This window comes from Dermacentor andersoni, chromosome 7 (assembly GCF_023375885.2).
Source record: "Dermacentor andersoni chromosome 7, qqDerAnde1_hic_scaffold, whole genome shotgun sequence".
In the NCBI taxonomy this organism is placed as follows: Eukaryota; Metazoa; Arthropoda; class Arachnida; order Ixodida; family Ixodidae; genus Dermacentor; species Dermacentor andersoni.
Genome location: NC_092820.1, coordinates 125942031 through 125964060, shown reverse-complemented (window position 1 = coordinate 125964060; position 22030 = coordinate 125942031). Strand labels below are relative to the sequence as shown.

The 22030-nt window shown below is 45.0% G+C and overlaps 1 protein-coding gene across 1 annotated transcript in view; it reads left to right on the top strand.

The window, feature by feature from the left end:
* LOC129385380 (uncharacterized) overlaps window positions 1–21723 on the top strand; it is a 30245-nt gene extending 8522 nt beyond the window's left edge. The window contains exons 4-6 of the mRNA XM_055072017.1: window positions 6099–6272; window positions 17116–17232; window positions 21430–21723. Of these exons, the coding sequence (XP_054927992.1) occupies window positions 6099–6272; window positions 17116–17232; window positions 21430–21597 (459 nt within the window). The 3' untranslated portion in view covers window positions 21598–21723. The remainder of the gene's footprint in view (window positions 1–6098; window positions 6273–17115; window positions 17233–21429) is intronic.
* Window positions 21724–22030: the final 307 nt, after the last annotated feature.

Here is a 22030-nt window from a genome sequence, read left to right as displayed (position 1 = left end):
CTGACGTGCTGATGTGTTGCCGACCAGCAGCAATTAGACTGTCTTATTGTAATTTCTAGCCGGAGGTCCCCGTTTTCATTTTTCTTACTCTAGGACCCTCGTCTGTACACACGCATTTTGTAATTCTTGTTTTGTGATTAAAGTCGAATTCAAAGTCAAAAATCAATCTATCCTACCTTTGATGTTGAGCAGGCGGAGCAGTTACCGCGCTACTGGCGACGGCATGCTTTCGTTCATGCGACCTCAAAGCACTAATCGCGGTAAAACAACCTCGTAAGAGAATGAACTTTTTTTTTTATTCGACTAACCGAAAAGCAGCCGATCATTCGCCAAGATGTCGTGTACGCTTCGCTATGAACGACGGAAGTAGGGGAAGCGCATCGACACAAATTTTCGCTGAGCGGTTGTCAATGCGGCCAAACCAGTGCGCGGGCGGACGTGTAAACGTGCAGGCAGGCAGGCAGGCAGGCAGGCAGGCAGACCGATAAACGTTGTCTGTCACTTTCAGCACCGAGAAATGAGTGATCTCTGCGTAGCCACTTTTTTTTATCACGCGCTCAGAAGGAAATAAATTCGTCAGATTGGACAGTGATGAGCGCATTGCTTCGTAGCAGAGCCATTCTGCCTTTCTATACGGTCGTTCGGGTTAGCCCGGACGCGTGCAGTGCTGTACTGCTGTCGCCCCCGTACGCGGTATATGTCATATTATACAGAGATAAAATAATATTATTTGGGGGATACGGCTGATGTGACCACAGATTGGGCAAACTGTGGAGTGCCATGGAAGTTTCCCATGAAGACGCCCATGGTGCGGTAAACGCTTTTATTTTTGACGCTAGCTCGTGTCGAGAGCCCGTCCTTGAGGGCACTATTTTTTCTCGAAATTTCTTTACTCCTTTGCATTTGAACCCGGTGTGACTAACATTCATATGTACGTCCCTTAGGTTTAACATGCTCAATAAAAGAACACCGACCACGAACTCATAAATAAAGGCATGACAGGAAAAAAAATGAAAGAAAGAATTAGAACTACTAATTGGGCTACTTGGATGTGGTTCGTGGTTGTGAACCAAACAAAGCGCTAACATAAGGGACGAAGAAAGAAGACGACAGGAATGTCGTTTCTCGCAACTGAAAACAGCGCTCGTGTCATTCTTTTCTTTCTTATTGCCTTGTGTTAGCGCTGTGTATTGTTTAATCCTTCCAGCGTGGGGTTCTTTTCAAAGGCGATACACACCCAGGGTCGGGTTTTTGTCTCTGATCTTATAAAACATACACAACGGTTTAATTTTCGTTGTGCAGAAGTGAAAAAAAGAAAAAAGATTACACAGATAATGGCAAATACTCTCCTGGTGTGCTCCTTACACTCGTATCTGACAAAAGGAATGTCAAATCTAACATGGCGGTACAGAAATGCAGAAATGCACCGCTACGTCAGCAACGCTGAAAAGATCAAAACAACCAGTTTATGTACTCTAAGCTTAGCCTGAGATAAACTGTTAATAAATCTTTTTTTTTATTTCCTTCTCGGTGTTCTCTTTTATTCACCCTGCCTGTTCCCTACCAGACGGTATTGCGTGAAACCCATAAGTTCACTTGCGCATATATCTGGAAGGCTTCTAGAGGTGCTGAGTTTTAAGTCCCTTTTGCGGCGAAAATGAATCTTCAAAGAATTTGCTACATTGTGTACATTCTCGCGCAACAGAAAGGAAAAGGCCAAGGGAGAAATTAGCTGAATTAATGCGAGAAAGCGAAATTTCTAAGCTGCCAGGCGGTCATTGTGTAGAGGATGCCTCTCCCGAGCTTTTGGCAAACATCATTAGTATAAAGACTTGGTTAAGCGAGCACTACAGTAATTTGGAACAGTGCCAAGGTACGACGTCGCGGGTCTTCAGGGTGCGACTGTTATCGTAAGTTGAGACAAAACGCAATTTCTTTTCCTTCACGATCGCACGGAAGGAGGGTTGTATATCACATAGCTAACGGTGGTGATTCTAGTGTGGAGAAGCCACCCCCGTTACTAAGGGAAAGCCAAATGAGTTGCCTTGAAGCTGAATAGATGTTTAAAAATATCAAGCGTGTTCGCTTTTAAAGGGACTTTCTTTCCATACTGTTTACATTTCCGCGCTCTATCCGCATATATACTCGTGTATGTTTAGTTATCAATCCATGGTCGTGGCTTATCAATGATTTCAGATAGACCGCCGTCACTCGCTGGTGTTAATGATGTAGTTCCGCCTGCAGGGCTCATGTTCGACCCTTGGTGAATTATATAACCGCTTCAGCAGATCAAAACTTTGATTTGACGGAAAGTGCCGTCTCGTCGTCTCCACTTTTCGTCCTATTCTTGATTTCGCAATGTAAGTTCAAGAAAGAACTGTTCTTTCCACTTCCACTGAAAGCAAAGTTGTAGTTCAGCCTTATATAAAGTTTTATGAGAAATATAGGTAGTGTAGCAGCTTCAACAGAGAAGTGTAATTTTGTGTTATTTTGGCTGATAACGGTAACAATTCGTTTTCTGAACATGTCAACAGCTTTCAAATTCACTTAACCTACATTGAGCGCGTCCCTATAGAAATGCCCTATGTCTAATAGTCCCACGATGGCATACCGTTTCCGCATGTAAGAACCCCATGTTCCCATATATCATTGAGGCATATTGTTCATTCCCCATTTATTATATGGAACAGGAATATATATTCCACGTCGTGGGCAGCGCAACGTGGACGAAGGACAAAAGGAAGTGCACGATATGAGCGTGGACTAGCAACTAGTTTATATTTTCCCAACAATCCATTAAATATGCGGTGAATTAAGCCCCGCGCCCAGCTTGCAGTGTTAATTTGGTATGGCTTCTACACATCTTCGTATGATGCATGTGAGAGTCATATATGATGCGTACCACACTAATTTTTTGTGAGGTCTTTATATGTTCATATCGCAGAAGCCTGATACAATATAAGGGAAAATGTGGTTTCTTTAAATGGCGGTACCCACATGTTCATACGTCATTATTGAATGTGGGCCCATGGGCTTTTTCGATATAGATAACTAAAATATTAGCGAAGTGAATTCACAGATTGAATATTACAAAAGATAGCTGAGGAAAGAAAGGAATTATAATTAGCAAGCAAGGCAGTTACATCCCTCTATGCGGGATACCAAATTTTTCTCCTTGACGACATTCAGCTGGCATAGCTCGTTTATTACAATTGCGCGTTTTGGATAGGGATAGCAGTTCAACGTATGGACAGCGCGGCAGCAAAGTATAGGGAGAAAAGGCTACACGAGACCTTCCTGAAGATCAGATAAGATATTTATCGAAGTGAGCAGACGCTAAATGTGTTGTTTATAGACTGTGCTGATATTCGCTCACGCGAAACAATTCTAGAGTTCGATGGATGCTAAGAGAAGTCAAGCAAACCTCATTTACTTTATTACCCCCCGAGGTAGCGTAGAGTCTTTGGGGTGGCGCAACTAATCTCGAGTGCGCAGAATTAAATCGCGACCGAGGCGGCCATTTTCGATGGGGCAATATGCAAGACCACCCCTGTACCGTGCATTAGGTGCACGTTAAAGAAGTCCAGGTGGTCGAAATTAATGTGGAGTTTTCAGCCTATGGCATGTCTCATAATCATATTGTGGTTTTGGCACGTCAAACCACCCCCTCCCCCCAAATTAAATTTTATATTTATTTTATTACCTTGATAGAGTGCTTCTTTACGTAAGGCTCAGCATTTTCTACGTAAACCAAAAACTACACGCCAAACGTTATATTTTTTTGTTCAGTCACGTGCGCCTGCTTGTCTCTCGCAACACTCCCGACTTATTAAGAGGAAGCTACACGTCGAGGGTGACTTCAATTTCTTATTATGCGAAATGCAGAAATGTCATGATTCAACGATCAGCGCATTAAGCTTAGCAACAGTTGCTGCATTTTGTAGAGAAAGCAGCATACTGCTTGTTGTAGCACACATAATTTCGATTTACGGACTCACAGATTTATAAAAAGTTCTCGAAAATAAGTAAATCTTTTAATTGCATCAGTGAGCTTGCAAATCGCTAACTCTACAAAAAAAGGATATCGCACTTCAGCAAACGGCGTGAGTTTTAACATCTGAAGTAAATTGATTTTATAGATTTCTTTATTGCCTACGTCGTATTGTCCCAATGCTCAGCAGGACTGCTCCAGATGTGCTAGTTAGATTTGGCTTGCATAATTTTCATATTGGTCATTTATGGCAGGGTTAGAGTTGTAAACGTGATTTTCTCAGTGCTCTTTTCTATTGTGCCAGTTCCAACAATTGTCGCACCAAAAATAAGTAAGTGGCCATAATAAAAGCTTTGCCTTTCATATTGTTGCAGGACTTAGTCATTTCTCTTCAATGCAGCAAACATGATCGAAATCGATGCAGTGGAGCCCAGAGTAAAACAATTTCTTCGTTGCCGTGTATATCGATTGGAGCTTGTCAGCCGAAGCCCCCTTTTAACAGGAAGCTATAGCATGGGGTTAAGTACGATGCAGCGTTTTCAAATACGAGTACAATCGACAAATGCTTTTAACAGACAATCGCAGAAAAAATTTGGATCTAGTTTGCGAAACTTGAGAGAGGAAGTTCTCGTGATATTAAGAAGTTAGATTTGTGGCTTTTGATAGTTTAGAAAAATGGGTATCCTTTGAAAACACTGCAGCACTAAATTATAAATCTACAATTCTGCAACCAAACAGAAATAGTACTTATGCAGGCTGCATGTCTGGAACTGCAATTATTGCGGATGTCAAACTCCCAAATTAAGGATATATTTCAGAGCGGTCAATAATACTTCTATTTTGAGCACTTTAGATGCATTATCGAGTGGAGCTGACACAATTGTTATATCCCTTTGTATTGCTGAATAGCAGAGTTATCAGCTTCATACTTGAGTTCTTTTTTTAGATCCTCCAGTGTTCCTGCAATTTAGGCAAAATACAATGACCGCCTAAATAGAAGACCGGCTTCGTGGAATCAATAGATCTCAAATCCTTTGTTTTGGTGCAACAAACCTCCCCATCTTTGGTGAAGTGGATGCTGAAAAACGAATACTTTCTTCACTCCCATGTTTTTAGCACCGCCGGTAGAGCTAAAGTTTCCTCTGAAAAGCTTTCGTTGTGAACCGCAATTTTCACGCTAACTTACATGCACAGCTCTAGAAACGCTTTTTTTTCTCAATTCCTACACAAAACGAACACAATTTCCCATATGTGCCTCCGATGTAGCGACACAAAGAGGGAAAACGTGCATTGCAAAATAAAAGGTAGCCCATATTGTGCCTCAAGTGAGGTGCCGCGATTAGGTTCGTTATATCGCTCTTCGACAACTATAGCAGCAAGCTGTCCTATATTGCTTTCCGGTTAGCAGGGGACCTTGCAGAAATGAAGTCATTTAGGCCCAAATTATTAGACGTTCCTGACCTTTGCAAGGAAGCCCCATTGTACTGAAGTATATCCGAAACAGCGGGCACCGCCTTTCATAGGTGCCGCCATGTTGCCCTCTGCAAGGAGTCCCTACCAGCATTAGCTTGCCACGTAAATCAGCAAAAAGCTTGTGCGTTTATAAGTTACTCAATTTGACGTTAAGTTGTTTGACGAACGACACTTCATTTTGCTGAATAAAGACGTTCACATGCTACTTTCGACGAATAACCTCGAACCCGGACCTGTGGAAACTGTTGCATACATAACGAAAGGGCTACTTTCAAGAGCACGCGTAAGTGATTTTCCGGAGTACACTTGCACCCTCCATGCAACCCTTCGGGGTAAGGAATTCTGGAAGTGTCCTCACATAAAGTTAGGAACGAGCCCAAGGAAAGGAAGCCTTCAGCATTTGGCGCGCATGGTAGCAACACGGTAAAAAATCGTTTCCCACAATGACGTTGTCAAGTTTTTGTAGGAAAGACGTGCAGAAACTTCAAACAGAAACTAGCTTCGCATCTGTAGACATACAATTTTTTTTATTTTTATCTTCCTGTAATGCATCGTAGCGTTACAGTTGTTTCTCGCGCCAAAAAAAAAAAAAGAACCCACATCGCCTAACCAAGGTATTGTTCTTATCCTCCAGAACATGATAGCTAAGGACTTGCGGAGCCGTCTCGAAGAGATGATTTTGGGACGACAATTCTACGCCATGCTGTCGTTTGGAATGTACGCGCGGGCCTTCACCATGTCACCCAACTGGACAATAGAAGAAGAGCGGACGTTAGCGTGGAACACGACGATCATGGATTATCGCCTCGTGAGTAGCGCACAAATAGAGCGACTGGCTTCTCATCCGCCGCCTCATTAAGTTCGAACAAAGTATTTGGTAGAGAAGGATCACGGCACTTTTGAAGCCAAACTCCTTTATTTTTGGGTTCCCCTCTTCGGACTCTCCTGAGCGCACCTGCTGGGTGATGGTGCTGTCTTGCGGGATAGCTAATACTGGAAAAAAAGAAATTGCGTGCCCCAGGATCGGAGCGAACCTTCAGTCTTTCCGGCACAGCATCCCAATTCTCTTAAACCTTAACCCGCGATCGCACGTGTATACATCTATCGTGCGAACGCCAACCAGCAATTTCAGAGGTAATCGCCCTGTGTGTCACATAGCGTGGAATCGGTTAGCGAGAGCGCATGCGTGCGCCCACGCCAGTTTCCCTTAAACATAAGACACGGGTATGAAATTGGCACAATTATAGCACTTGATTAACTGTTGGTGGTTTCAAGGTTCGTTCATTTGAAACCCTGAATCAGCCCTCGAGGGCCAGGTTTGCTCTATTGTAACGCGCAGTTTATTCCGGAACACTTGCTAAATAATGACGTTCGCGTTAGAATGGAGAACAAATCGTAATTGCATTAGCACAATAAATTATGTAAACATTTCCGCATGTAGCTGCAGCTTTAGACGTTGTGAGAGCATTGTGGTTGCTCCGTCAGTTTGATAGGTTCCCTAAAGAGGCCCTGCAGCGCTCCCCCAAAAGCTGGTTGGGCAGCAACGCTTTCAGTATTATGACGTGGGGATTTCGCGCACTTCGTACCACGGACGTGACAACAATGTGCAGCATTATGATCATTGGTAAACATGTAATGAGTGATTTACGTCCGTATTGACACGCGTACATTGCTTATCCTTTTCCCCGTGACCGCTTTTTCGTCTGCTGACAATTGTCAATGTAACTGCTCCGCGCAATACGCGCTTGCATGTATCGGAACATTTCCGACTCTTGTCGTCGTTTCTAACTTCTGTATATGTTGTCAGCTGTGCTTTCTGTTGTCATATTGCGTGAGCGACGCGAACAGTAGTGTTCATTCTGTACGCACGCGAGCTCCATCTATACGCTGGAATCTTCTACCAGTCTTGTATATATAAATAGTCGATGCGCTTGACTTGGCTCGACCCAGTAAAGATGTTGCTTTGTGAATCTTCGAAGGGAGGGTGCCTAGGCCTGTTTCTTTCCCCGTAACTAACAACGTGACAAAATCCGGTGGAAGTGTTTTTAATTTCACGTACCGGACGCCGCCATCAAGCCATGAGCCTAGTCCAAAGGGTGAAGACGACCCCGACGTCCCCGCATTATTTATAGCGGAGGCTGCATAAATTTATGGCGAAGCATGGACTTTTACCCGAGACGACCAGAAAGAGAAAGGCCAAGTCAGTAGCCAGCATCATGATGGAATTAGCATCCTCACAAACCATCATACTTTGGCAACCGAGGGAGCCACCGACCTACCGTGGAGCTCGGCGGATGGCCCCGAAACTTGGGTGAAGGCGTTTCAAAGGGACATAGCTATAACGGCGCGTTTCGAGAACGCGACACAGAAAAAATGCACAGAGGACAGTCGCTGAGCACAGAGTCACAGGGCACATTCGCCCAGAGAACAGTTCGGCGCGTGTCCTCTGTGCGTTCTTGGTGTCCCGTCTTCGAAACGCAACGTTATAACCTTGTTCCATCAAGCCAAAACCAATTGCCAAGGTGCGATCCTGTACGCGTTCCAAAATCGAACGTAGGCGGTCCGTTCCGTTGCGTTCGTCCCATAGCAGACGACACGGAACGATTGACAGCAGCAAGACGTCACAGCTCACGCCACAATTGATGTCATGGCGTTCGTCACGGTTCAAATTGACCAATCGTGTGCGGCTCGGTGGAACGGACCGCCTCCATTCTATTTGGGAACGCGTACAAGATCGCACCAAACTAGCCCATCTCTATTAATCGCTATCAGTTCCAAAGGGCATCAACCTGCATCTGGAAATCTGAAAAACGCTTCGTCACGTGTATTTTTAATTCGAAAAGGGGGCAAAGACATCGTTCGAGAATCGGGTGTCCACTCTAACAACGTGGGACCTCCCTCACGGCTGCAGCGTGAAAACATTCACAAGCATCGCGCGAAGAGGAGGGTTGCAAGTTCTACTGGAACCTCAAGGCCAGCTTCCTTCCTTCCGGAGGAGATGATCCTTTTCTTTCTTCCCGCTGACGTTGATATAAGCGCGGAAATGATGGCTGATTTTCAAATGCCCAGAGGCAGGCAAAACCATTTCATCGGAATGATACGAAACCGGACAAAGAACATTAAAGAGTTTTTTTTTTTTTTCTGAAACCACCAACATCGAAAAGACACTGGGGATTCGCAACAGGGAATACAGTCTAAGTACTCTGATGACAGAGTACGCCGACGCTGAAGCTCTAAGCTCCGAAGGTCTTTGAGAGACCATCATAGCGGTTTTGCGGTAGTAACTGGAAAAAGTCGTTTACTTTCTAGCAGTCTCAAGTGGCGCCACTCGCTAACCATAGGTGGGCAACTGCCCTCATTTTCTTGTTTTGTTTTATCACCCTCATGACGTAAGTATTTTTCTCACCTAACCCTCACGATAAACAACTTCAGAGACCTCCCTCATCCTTGTCATTGCGTATAAAAATTTATACGCCCGCTCAGCTTCCGCACAAAAAGCTTCGCCCGCCCTCCCTCACCTGAATCATAACGCTGAAAAGGCTAGCATCCGTCTCTTACCTCCCGGCTTCCACAACTTCAAATAAACCATTTGCTCGAACTGCGAGCTTAGTTTCCAACACTGATTGTGCAGTATCATTCCTATTGAGAAATCTTGCCGGACTTTTCTTCACTTAGGGGGCTCGACCACAGGTCGACAACATAAACGAAGCTCAATCAGACTCACTCACTAATAGTAATTTTTGCTCAGAGCTTACATCGGACTCAGACTAGCCGAAGTTCTACTCAGCCGTGATCAGTCCGACTTAGATTCAGCAGAAGTATATTCAGCCAGGCTCACCCGGATGCAAATTCACCATATCTGTATTCAGTTGTGCTCATCCGAACTGAGATTCACCGAAATTCTACTCACTCGAGTCCACTTGGTCTCAGACTCACGAAAGTACAACTTAGCCGGGCTCATTTAGGCTCGGGCTCTCCAGAATCACAATCAGCCTATTTATAATCTTGACAACCTCGTCTTTCTCACTGCATGGAAATCGCGTTCACGCGCAAGAGCCGCGTAACAATGCAGAGACATTTCCTTATTACTTTCTTGGCGGCAAATTTGTAGAATTTTTTTAGAAATACGAAATGCCACCTAAGATGAGAACACGTTATCAAAGCCGAATTTTCATGAGTACATGCGAGGCATGTTGGCTCGGAAAATAATGCTTATTTGATGAAGAAATTACGGTCACTGACCAAGCTAAGGTGAGCATAACACAGAGGCGTTTCGGGACCCAACGGGTTCCTTGATCACACTTAAAGCGAGCAACAATCGCAAGCAGTCTTTATGCCAAAATGAGACGTAGGGAACGCGTGTAGTGAGTGGGCAGATTTCCATCAGTGGTGTTGGTACTGTAGCCTGAATATAGAAAGATTTCAACAAAAGTAGTGTCGTTGCATTATTTTCCTGAACTATTATAGCAGGGTCTTCGCAGTCGATGCGATGACTGCGATTGACAGCGTGTTATGCAAGGGCGTTCGATGCCTTTTTTGTTGTTCGAGATGTCTCTTTGGTGCTCCTTTAATCTTCTGGTGAATTTGGTGGTTTCGCCGAAATAACTGCAGCTGCAGTGTGATCATGGCACGTAATAAAGGCTCAGGTAATTCTTGCTTTCTAGCCCAGCGTTTACCTTAACGAGCTGATTTCTCAGCTTCATTGGTGGCATATCTACTATTCTAAGGGCGTATCTAGACAATACGCAGCTAACAGCTTCGCTGACGCCAAGCTGATTTGGAATGCCAGTGCATTTTGTAAAAGGCTTGCCTAGGCACAGGTTGGGATGGAGGACACGAGCGTGCATTCTGTTGATGCACTTTTCGGGGTACCCGTTCGTGTATAATTCGTGACGAATTATTTTCAGTGGCTTCTACATTTCGTCGTCATTTGGGCACATGCGTGTGGCTCGTGTCATGAGAGATGAAGCGACGGATTAGCGAGCTGAGAAATCAGCTTGCTAATGTAAAGTACGGGCTACAAAGCAAGAATTGCCCCACCAATTTTAACTTGCCATGCGCAGACTGCAGGTGCATTTACATCGGTGAAACTGGCAAATTCGCAAGAATAATAAAGGGGCACCAAAGAAACGTCTCATCGACTGGAAAAACGCTGCTCTAATGCCTAAGCAAAAGAATCATGTGATGCGACTTTTGTTGGAATCTTTCTTTATTCAGACGACAGACAACAGTGTCAACAGGTATCATGGAAATCTGCCTACTAACTACACCCGTTCACTACGTCATATTTTGGCATATAAATAACTTCCGGCTTTTGCCCGCTTTTCGTGCGACGGAGGCACCCGTACGGGTGCCGAAACGTGTGTTTTGACTTTGTCGGTGTCCCCAAGTTCTTCGTCAGTATGTTACCTAACAAGACAAACTTCCGTCGAACTCTTCACCACAAATGCAGCTTTTTCCAAGCATCGGGTCAAGTCTTTCATTTATGCCACAGTGGTCGCGCATCGGCAGTGGGCAAAGTAAGAAAAAACTTTAATAGTATTTACTAGACTACGCTGGCATAACTAAATAAGTCTACATTGAAGCACTGAAAAGCTGAAGCGAATACTTTTCCAGCACTTAGTTAACTGCCTGATGCTGGGCATTATCTTTTATAATGCGTGTCTATGAATGGCCTACTAGACGGAACGGTAATGTATCTGGCTAGGTGTCGCCATGTTTTCTAATAAATCGCTAGCGGGGATTTTCATTCTGAATATTTCAGGCTGGTTACGAGGATTTGAAAGCAGAGAACTTGTCGGAACTCAAGAATATATACGAAGCAACTATGCGTTAATCTTTTTCAACTATTTTGCATGTTATAGAGATTGAGCTAAAACACTTAAGCTGAATGTTTTCTGTAAAGAAAGTCATTCGGCTGTCGTCGCCATGCCTGAACTAAAGAATAAAACAGGTTTTGGTCGTACTGTAGACGAGCTCCATCCATGTTACTGACATGCTTTTTTTATCTTGATGTATCCTTTAGTTCGTATGTCAACAAACGCTACCGGTGCCCGAAAATTGTGAAACTCGAAATTTTAGTCCATTTAATTATAGAAACAAAAAGTAAATTTTATGGCGTTTACTTCATTAAAGAAGTGCGCCGAACGGTCGTAATAAGTGGAAAAAGAAATATTCTCGCATTGACACCAAGACGTCACCGTCACTTCTCCCGTTTTCGTTGCCTCTTTCAGTGGCTACAGTTTTCAATACGCTTAGCTACAGCTAACATCGACAGCCATTTATGACTTTAGTCAATTAAAAGTGGGCTTTGACGTACATCTTCGTTAGAGAGACTTCCTGCCAGCGCACTGCAATATTTAGACTTTAAGCACACCACGCATACGATATGAGTGACTTTTCGGTACTTCAACGGTAGGAATCGCCTTATCCTAATTTAACCTCACACAGTCACCACGATATCCCTCGCTGTCAAGTCACAACGTCCGACCTCCCTTACCTCACCCTCATCTTCACCAATTTTCCCATGGTGCAATGAGAAACCTACATCATATAACATGGGAATGTCAACAAACTGACGTAGTCCCAATCATATCACACCCAAGTGCGGAGAAATGGGAGGAACTGCTCTCCAGCGACCGCTGCTAAGACCAGCTAGGTCTAGTGCGGCGTGCACGACGGACAGCAGAGGCCAGCGAAGCCCTGGACTCAAGGCAGCCGACCATAGCGACAGAGGACGGACGAAGCAGCCGGTGAAGACCTCCGGGGAAGGCACAAGGAGGAAGACTGCCCTGAAGAATCGGTTGCAGCAGCAGAAAAACTCAATTACTAGAGCTCAGTAAGGTTTTCACTCACTTACTCACTTACCAACCTTGCCGAAGGCGATGCTCATCTCACAACGTGAGGGTGAGGAAGGCTCTCGTGAGGGAGCGCATGCTCGTTGCTGACGGCGTCCCCAAAAAACCATGCAGTCAATGCCAGTTGCCGAACCACCTCAGCCTGAAGCCATTGGTTACACCGGTAAGCCATGAGCTAGGGCCTGATAACACCGCAGTCCGCCGCCAACACCAGCCCGCCCGTCTGTCGGACAGGGGCGCCCTCGACCATCGTCCATGCACCGCTGATTCCTATACTGCGAGATGTGCCTCATAGGCTTCGCCTTCCACGTGTCACGTCCTCAAGAGGGCGAAGAACCACGGAACATGACGGACTATTTGATAGCGACCTAGTGTAAACCTCGAATACCTACTCGTTTCCCGTAGCCATGTCGCTATTTTTCGCCGCAGCGCCGACCGTAAGCTAGCACAGCCCATGGCTGTCTTGTCAGCCTTTATCCAGAATGCTAAAACCAGTACGTGACAGGGGCGCAGCTCTCCTTCGAGCTGCCCAGGATCGTTGCGTGAGCCATAGCGACAACGCCGCGAGAAAACGCCTCCATCCGGATGACCCTTTGAACCAAAGAAAACGCCACCTAAAGATGATTTCATTGATTGACTGATTGAAAAAAAACATTCATTTCTCATCGGGGAGATGAAGATTCTCGGAATCTTCATGCTTGGTACCCCTAGTTGTGGGCGCCAACGGCTTCTGCTACCTGGCCAGCTCTCCGGACCAGTAAGACCTGACTGTCGACTGCAGGGCTACACAGCCCAGGTTTCACTGCACCATGTTGAGATTCGTTATGTTTACCACTGGCCTTTGCTTTCGGCTATCCAGCAACAGACAATAATCTTCCAATTTGATAACGCTGTTCACAGAACAAACGATACCACCAGATAGGACTTTGAGCTACCATTTCTAGAGTGTCCCTGAAGTTACCGCTCGGTGCAAGGCGCACCTACACGAGTAGGAACATCCTCGACAGTTGTCGGTGATTTCACCTGCTGATGCCGAACCTACTGTAAACTCGATTCCACGAGATAAATTATATTTTTGTGTATTCGAGAACGCATCCGATCACCAGCGATTACGCCGGAATCGTCGAGGAGTCATGTATATATAGTTGACGCGCTTCACCTAGAGGTCAGAGTTGGACGATTGGCGCAAGTGCTCGTCACTGTCGTTTTTTTTTGTTTTTTTTTGTCGCTTTTGTCGTTTGCTGTTGGTTTGGCACAGGGTGTCCCACAACCTCAAGAAGGTGGCGCAAAGGTACAGTTTTAATCTTCTCTTCAGTGCACCGTGTAAATTGGCCAAGTTATGCCCTATGCTGACAAAGGCAAAACCGGCACCACGCGCTAAGAAACATGCAGCGCGGTACACGGCTTCAAAAGTAATGTCGTATGTGAGGTACTCCTAAGTTGCCAACAGGTTTATGTCGATCAAACCGGACGGTGTTATAATGAAAGGGCGCGAGAGCTCAATCGGACCGTAAATAACAATGCGGGGGGCCATCTGGCAGAACACAATAAACGTCACAATTGCCGTCCGTATCTTCGTGACACCAGGTTTCTGGCACGGTCTAGACATAGACTAGAACGGGAGATATTAAAAGCTGTCTACATTGCAAAGGCCGAGGGCACGTGCATTAGCTGCCCTTGAGTGACGCTTAGATAGGGAGGCCGTGATGTCACGATGGGCCATTCTAGGTTGTATCTATTTGAAATGCTGTTTCTTCAAAAAACATTAAGTTGGAAGTAGCGCCTTGTCCGTCGTACATGTTCCTCTTTTAGTCCGCGTCTTCGTAGCGCTCTTTTCTTCAAGTATGAAAAACCAACTCGCCCACATCAAGCTTCTGCTGTCGTTGCACCTGTTGCAATTTATTTTTGTGGGTACGTAGTTCACCCAATAAGGAGCTGGTTTTGTGACCCGCTGTTGTTCCATGGTCTCCTTCTTCCCCAGTCGCTAGAGCGTGACAATGTTGCGAGCGCTGCGAAAAAACTACGGCATTGCATTTTATACAGCAGTTTTAAGCGCCACCTGATTATCACACAGCCATGAGCAAAGTGTTGAAAGCGCGGCAATTACGCATCAGCATGCTGAGAACGTTGCGCGCCAAACGCCGCCTTACTGAAGCTGTTGTAAACATAGAAGTGACGTCATAGCCTCAAAGATGGGACCAGTGTCAGAACTAGATCTGTCCGTTGATCGCCGCCCGATCGCGAACACTGTCAACAAGCTGTGCGAGCCCATGATGTGCCAACTTCCGCTATAATGCCTTGCATTATTCGTGTCACCCTATAATAACACGGGAGCGTCAACTGTGGTAGCTAGGCACGCGAAAATTCGAGTTGAGGGTGGCTCTCATTTTTCTCGTGTTTTAAAATTTCGCTGACAGTTAATTTGATTTGGTGTGCATAAATTGCCGTACGTCCCTAATTTCGTTGTTGTTTGACATGGTGAGAATACGTCTATAGCTCAAATATGCACTTTTTATAAAGCACGGTAGTTTAAATGTAAAAAAATAGTGTTCCATATTGAATTAGGGCCGTGCAAATGGTGTGAAATTGCAAGAGATGAGTTTGCACTCTATGATACATGCCTTTCTAGTAATACTCGACATAATCTTGCGAACGATCTCTTCAATATAGTACCGCAACACAGGACTAACTGTGCAACGTAACGGCTCAATTATTACCAAACTTTTGTGACTACACACCCAGCCTTCGTCGAAATCCTGAAGCAATCTACATCATTCTGAGTTTTGAAAGTGCATTGGAGTCAGTCATATCTCATGGCCTGTTCCCACAATATAGAAAGAAACTCTACCTATTCGAAGCAGGCATTTTGCCAATAATCTAATGTAAGCTGTGTGAAACTGTGCTCCTTTTATTTCTTTTGTAATGCAAATATTTCGTAAATGTTCAAATGTATTATTGCATGAAATATTGTATACATGCATGGGCCATTACCAAATCAGCGGTGTGCGGGTGGCAGGGCCACGGTCAGGCAGATATGATTTCTGTTTAGCCCTGTCATCCAAGACCATGTTGTGCACGAAACGATGCTACTCTAATGTCTTTCCTTGTCTCGCGTCGTCACTTGTGAGAGCGGTTCTGCGCCCGCGTTCTCAGCGGTATCAGAGACAGCCGTGAACGGTGGATGCGTTAAGATTGGTATTCAATCGATGGGCAGGAACCCCTACATTAAACGGGCCGTACCTATTCCAAATGCCAGAAATGGATGTGCATTTTATGGGATTGGCGCCGTGTATTGTGACATAACAGCCCTGGGACAGCGACGATTGGTTATACCGTGCCCCACTGTGGCTCGATTTCAATTATTCTTTCCCCGGACCCAAGAAATGGTTATCTTTTTTATGAGTATTATTAAAACTTGCATGTTGACAGTTTTATCGTTCTTGAGCTCGCGGTCGAGGTTCAGTCCTAGCTGCTGCTGGATTTCCATGCAAGCGAAGAGCAAAGGAAAAGAAATACGAGTAGAATCCAGCAGGCGCTATATGTCACGATGACAGTCTACACAAATTGGACTACAATTGAGGCAATGAGCAAAACGCCGTGTTGACACCACTTAGTCGCGTTTATATATGAGGCATGTACCGTGGCCGGATTTCTCCGTCATGTTTCCCGCTGGACAAGCCACGCCATCTAACGGTGGCGCCGCGAAGTCCTCCCTTTGTGTTGTTTGTATTATAAATATATATATATATATATGTTTAGACAAGATTGTCTCCATATGTAGGACGTGAGTATGCTACTGCGCAGCTCCAGATAAATTTTAGAGGCTGTTCTTTCTTTTTGTCATTCAAGGGAGGCACATACGCAGTAGTTTCAGACCCAGTTCTCTCAGCACCGCAGCCGGTTGCTTTACACCATAGAGTTTCTCACTATAACACTTAGAGGGAAATGTGGTGCCACCGTCTAAGGGAGTTTCTTAAGGGAGCACCATGCCATCATGGGAATGACGGTATATGTGTCTGCGAGGCTCGTGTTGGCTGGTGTTGTAAGAGGCTTTGTCTAAAACGTGGATACGGCTACACAAATAACGGGTTCCTAAAGTAAGATCTTCATAAAATGTTTCCAGCCATGCATATTACATCTTTACTCAGCTACAATGCATGACCAAGCAAAGAAAAGCAAGAACAGATGACAAATTGTTCCAAAGCGAGCGCGAATCTTGTGGTCTGTCCTCGAACTTTAGTGGCCCGCTAATACTTTTTACGTATCATATAATTTTACATGAATAACGAGTTCCCATAGTTAAACAAAAGATGTTTTTGCGTAATAAAAAAGCTAAAACAGCGTTTTACGTGCTGTTTTAGTAGAAAATTATTCATTATGACAGACGGAAGGGTGCTTGCCTGGCTCTCTGAGAACGATGCCAATCCGAATCCACAATGTACCGGCATTCTCATGCAAATAACAGCGCAGCAACGCCAGATTTCCCTCTAGGTAATGTAGTGAGAAACTCTATGCTTTAGACCAAGAACAACCAGTGGCTCAAGTTCACGTGATAAGGTTATGTGCTCACAAGCAATTATACGAGGAACTGGGTGATGTTTGTCAATATTGATAATCCTATTAAAATATTTGTGCACTTACATTTAGAAGCACGTTAAAGGACTGCAAGTCATCAAAATTATTTCCAAGTCCTCCACTACGGCCTCCTTCGTAATCACACCTCTTTTGTGTGATGCGCACTCAAAGTGTCATTCTCTTCTTCTTAGTAATTGTTTGGTTGCACTTATCATCCAGGCGTGTTTGATGGGAGCTCCACGGCGCGACCACGTCGACACCGGCTCAAGCTACTCGGCAGACGTTGCTAACCACTTCCTCGCGATCTTCGACACTACCGAGGATTGCGAAACAAAGGTGAGTCTTGGGTGCGACATCTCGTGAGAAATTTTGGCTTACTAGAATGACGCCTTTTTAAGGCGAAAGCGTTAAATGGATCATACTCCTGATGATCTGGAAAGTGCGTCGTGCGGTACAGAAAGTGATGTGAGCTCGCCTTGCGCAGACAGTTGCTCGTGCAACTGCTCATTCCACTGCTCGCACGTTCGTCGTCGTGGTCTTCCACAGCTGGCTCACAGTCCACGTGAACTTCGAACACATTACCTTTCGCGGTAATGCGAGCTTAATTAGGGCGCCATAAATATTAGTCTTAATTAGGCACTCAAATTCAGGACCTTTGGTGGCAGCCGCACCCTCGACCTTGCTGGGAGTCAAACCCACGACATTTGGTGTTAATTAGGACAAATTAAATTCAGACATAGCTAATTAAGGAAGCGTCAAATAGGGCACTTGAACCCATGACTTTTCGTTGGGGAAAACAAGTAACGAGTAACAACGCATTTGAATGACAATATCAAGTAATTTACTGAATGTCTCTTGATCGACCAGGCTTTCGCCTTTACTCTTTTTGGCGTATGTTACAGTGACTGTGAATATTTTTGTTTGTTACTTTTGTGAACCACTCTGCGTATTGTGTCTTGCTGAACAGCGAAACGAAGGGCAGTACATATAAAAATGACTCCCTTTAACTTCCTTGCCAGAGCCTCAAGAATTCACCGAATTCATCTTCATCCAAATTACTTGCAAGGTATAGGCGTCGACAAAAAGAACGAATTAAACGGCTACCTCGCCTTTCGAATCTTTTGCTGCAACGCCTCTTCGACCAGTGGGTGCACTGAAGTCCGCCTACGTTTCTTTTGGCTGTCAACGTATTCCTGGTTGCGTAGGCTGAATCTTCTTGCCCTGCGCTACGAAAGTCGCAAGCGTGCTTTTCTTCACCCTGTGCTTCTAGCCGATATTTTCTTGCTGAGAACACTTTTCTCGACACGTATAACTTTCGTGATCTCGATGCGACAACGTGGTGGAATTTCCCCGTGGCACCACGACGAACAAAGGAAGCGGACTGTTGAATATGCACTGTTAAAACGTTTGCACCCTTTCGGGCTTATGTTCTCCCACAACAATCGTCATATGCCTTGCTTGTGTTCTTCTTCAAAGAGATGTCGTGGACACCCGAACCAGGACGAATTTTTCTTCAATTGCGAAGCTTTCTTTCTGAGCAACTCGTATGGGTTTCCTATGCAGCTTTGTGCTACGTACGGGTGGATGACAATTTTTCCTTTTCACGAGAAATCATCCACCGTGAACGATTCCGCAGAACTGATTTGCCGTATTTTGTGTTCATTTTCCTGAAAACTCAGCTCTCGCTACTTTTCTGTCGAGAATGACATATCACGTGGATAAGTAGCATGCCATCCGTCACCTGGAAGTACCGACTGTACAGCCTTGAAGGAAGGGAATGCGGGCAAGAAAGATGACGATTACCGTTGTGGGACAAGATAACCCTCAACATGTGAAACAGCTTTAAGAGCTCGTTTTTCTGCATACCTTATATTAGTTACGTGCGATGTTAGATGCGTGTGGATTAGCTGCAGCCTTTAAAATAATTATTTTCCTAGTGCTTGAAAGTGTAATAGAGACATTTTCAGAATGCTTGCCAGTGTCCCGAAATACGTTACGCCAAGTTTACAATTCTTGGAAATAGGGGTCATGTTAAGTTCCTTGTGGGGCGAAACTTAAATTTTGCCTGGCCAAATTGGAAGCGTTGCAAGTAATTGCTGAACCATATTTTTTTCTATCTTTTATGCGTTATACGCTGCTCGTAGTAGGTTTGCCCGGTATCCTCGAAGAAGTAAACAAGGCCCCTTGTTTATATTTGTTTAAAATTAGAAGCAGATTAGGGGCGACGTGTAGGCTACGTTCAGCATATGCGGACTAATACCACCTTTGTAGTAATTCACGTGTGCAAACGATCCGCAGCGATGTTGGTTTGTCTTAAGAATGACGCAGAATTTATCGCTCTGCCCTGGAAGAACTATTAACGCAATCAATACGAAATATAGCAAAATATATACGGGGAGGGAATGGGGGTAAATTACAGCCATTGTTCTGCCAAAATAAAGTTTGTTAATGAATTACTGCTTTCCAAAAAAGATGCTTGGCAATTGCTCAAAAGCTTTAAATGCAGCCAAGGTTTCAAACGGACATAAATAATAAACAGGCAGCATTTGCATGTATGTCATTTAATTACTGGCGATTGAAACTATTATTACTATTTCTGAAAGAAGCAGTTTCGCTGGGAATTGGCTAGTGATCCTGCAAGGTCCCATGACTTTGCTGCGGTTCTCATTTCTTCCCATCGTATGGCAATACCTGCTTTGGCTGGCTTTGTTTAATTTTGTGAATAAATGGTATTAATAAATCGCGAGACTGCACGCTCATGCTAAACCTGTTTCCCTTTTTTTTCAAGAATGAGTGGAAGTATTATTTTCGCGAGCATCACGGTGTCTTCTCAGGGGCTGCCTTCCCTTCACTTCGTCTAGCATATATTTAGGGCAAAGGTGTTCCGCAACAACCCGTGAGATGCCTTCCATGCCGCTTCCGAAAGTTGTTTCTCAAGGGAAGCTTGTATTGGCTCACATGTTTCGGGGGCGTGTCGTCACGCCAAAAACCAAGTTACTTCCAGAGCAGAGTAGCTGCGGGAAAAGGCAGCTTGATGAGTTCACACCTGCGGCGGCGCCAAAGCGTGAGCCATTAGCGAGGATTCCAACTGCATAGCCACGCGTTCACGCCCCGCGCGTAACCAGTCAGAGCCGTTTCGCTTCCGCCTCAGAGGGAAAGGGCAGGAAATTGTTTCACGCGCGCTGCCCCCACCGGCATAGTTTCCGCTCGGTTCATTCTCAGAAAACGGATGGGATGGCCACGCGTTGTGCGTTCCCCCGAGGAACTGGCAGCCTTCGACGAATGGCAGTAAGAACGCACCCGTGAAACGTCTCGTCGTAGGCGCGCCAATCCAGCCGTTAGAGCCACCCAAGCCTAGTTAATCCGACAGCAACGAGAAGTCCCCGAGCTGAAGTAGCGGGAGGCCAAAGCAATCCGGCACCGTTACCTCTGCGCTACTAAACCATTACCAAGGTGAGGTGCACGCAGGAGAAGCTTCGTTTAGCCCCATTTCCTGGTAGGGGAAGGGTTGGTCATCTTTTTTTAGCCATTTACATGGTTAACTATCTTAGAAATATATCTTAAGTGAATTGTACATAGAACAGCAGTGTGTTCTCCGAAAATTAAATCAACTAAGAACTGTTGGTCTTCTATAGGGTAAACAGTCATTGCCGTTCGCAGACAATTTCTTGGCTGGCTGCAAGCCTTCCCTTTGAGGGCCAATTTAAACTGGTACGTTAATAAAAGCAAACGTAGAAAATGAAACCGATTTCTTTTTTGGTTTTTCATATCGAGGATTCAGTAAAGAAATGCACACGAGATTAGGAGATCAAAAACGTCGTCCAGCTGACGTGTGGCCACCGTTTAGCATGCCGATTGAGAGTTGGTCATTGTTTAGCTTGCAGGTTTCATTTTACTCGCCGAGTTTATTATGCCTATTACCGGGGAAAATAAAGCTTCCCAACACTTATTTCCGGCGTGACAATGACAGTGGGAGGGTGGCATACGTTAAAGTGGGGCAAAAAAAATCTACTAAAAAGGATAAATAAAAATATGAGGTGGCGCATCGCTGTAACTAGATAGATGGCGCTTGGCATAGTGAGCAGTCCTGTTAAATTTGCATCTTTTTTTCCTTTTTTTTTTGCGTGCTTTTCAGCTACTGATTAATCGCTCTGACTGTTTCCATTCGTCTCACTTTAACACGTAATTTCACCTTCTTGCAACATTTGCTGTCACTACTGTACATTTATTCGGCGTATATCACTTGGTATATTCAATCACATTCTTGTACAATTCCTCGTGATTGATGTAAGCCATATAACAGAAACAAGAACAGCAACGACTGCGGCGACGATGACGAAGAACACAACAGTCACCACTCGTTGTGTATTCGCGAAGTATACGTTACTCAGAATGTTAAAAGTATCACGGCGTGCTTTTTCAACGGCATGCCTTAACGGCGTAGTTTTGCAGTCCTAGCCTTCCACAGCGGTGAATTTTTTACGGTGACTCGAACCTGCCTTTAATCCCCGCAATTGCATTCTGGAAGCGCAGATAACGGAACGTATGGCCCTGCATCTACCGAAGCAACCAACAGGCATAATGGCGTACCACGTCGAGTTGGACGACTTCAATAACGTGTGCAACGAGGGCGCCTTCGCCCGCATCAAGAAGATCAGGGACAAGATGTATACCACAAAACCACGCCTCAAGCGGGCATGACCTCCGTTTGAATGGCGTGGACTCGCCAGGTGCTCCGTTCCGAAAGAAAGCCCTGCACTCATGGCCGGTGGCTCCATGAAATATGACGCTGGTGACGTTCTCGCGCGTGGCAAAATAAACTGCCCATGTTCGGAACGATTTCTCAATTTGCTTACCTTCTCCGCCACTTCGTAATTCCTGTTAACAACCTCAGCAGAGCTTTATGGGATTAACATTCTTAGGGTACTTGACGCATTTATGGTATTTGACACATGCCAAGTACCCTAAAGGTAGGGCATGGACGAACAACCCGCGAGATATATTAGGGTACTTGACACAGGTCGAACGAGTAAGTCCGCAATTCTCTTATATTCCTCCCTCTTTTCCCTTTCCTCAGTGCAGGGTAGCCAACCGGACTCAGCCCTGGTTAATCTCCCTGCATTTCGTTTATCGT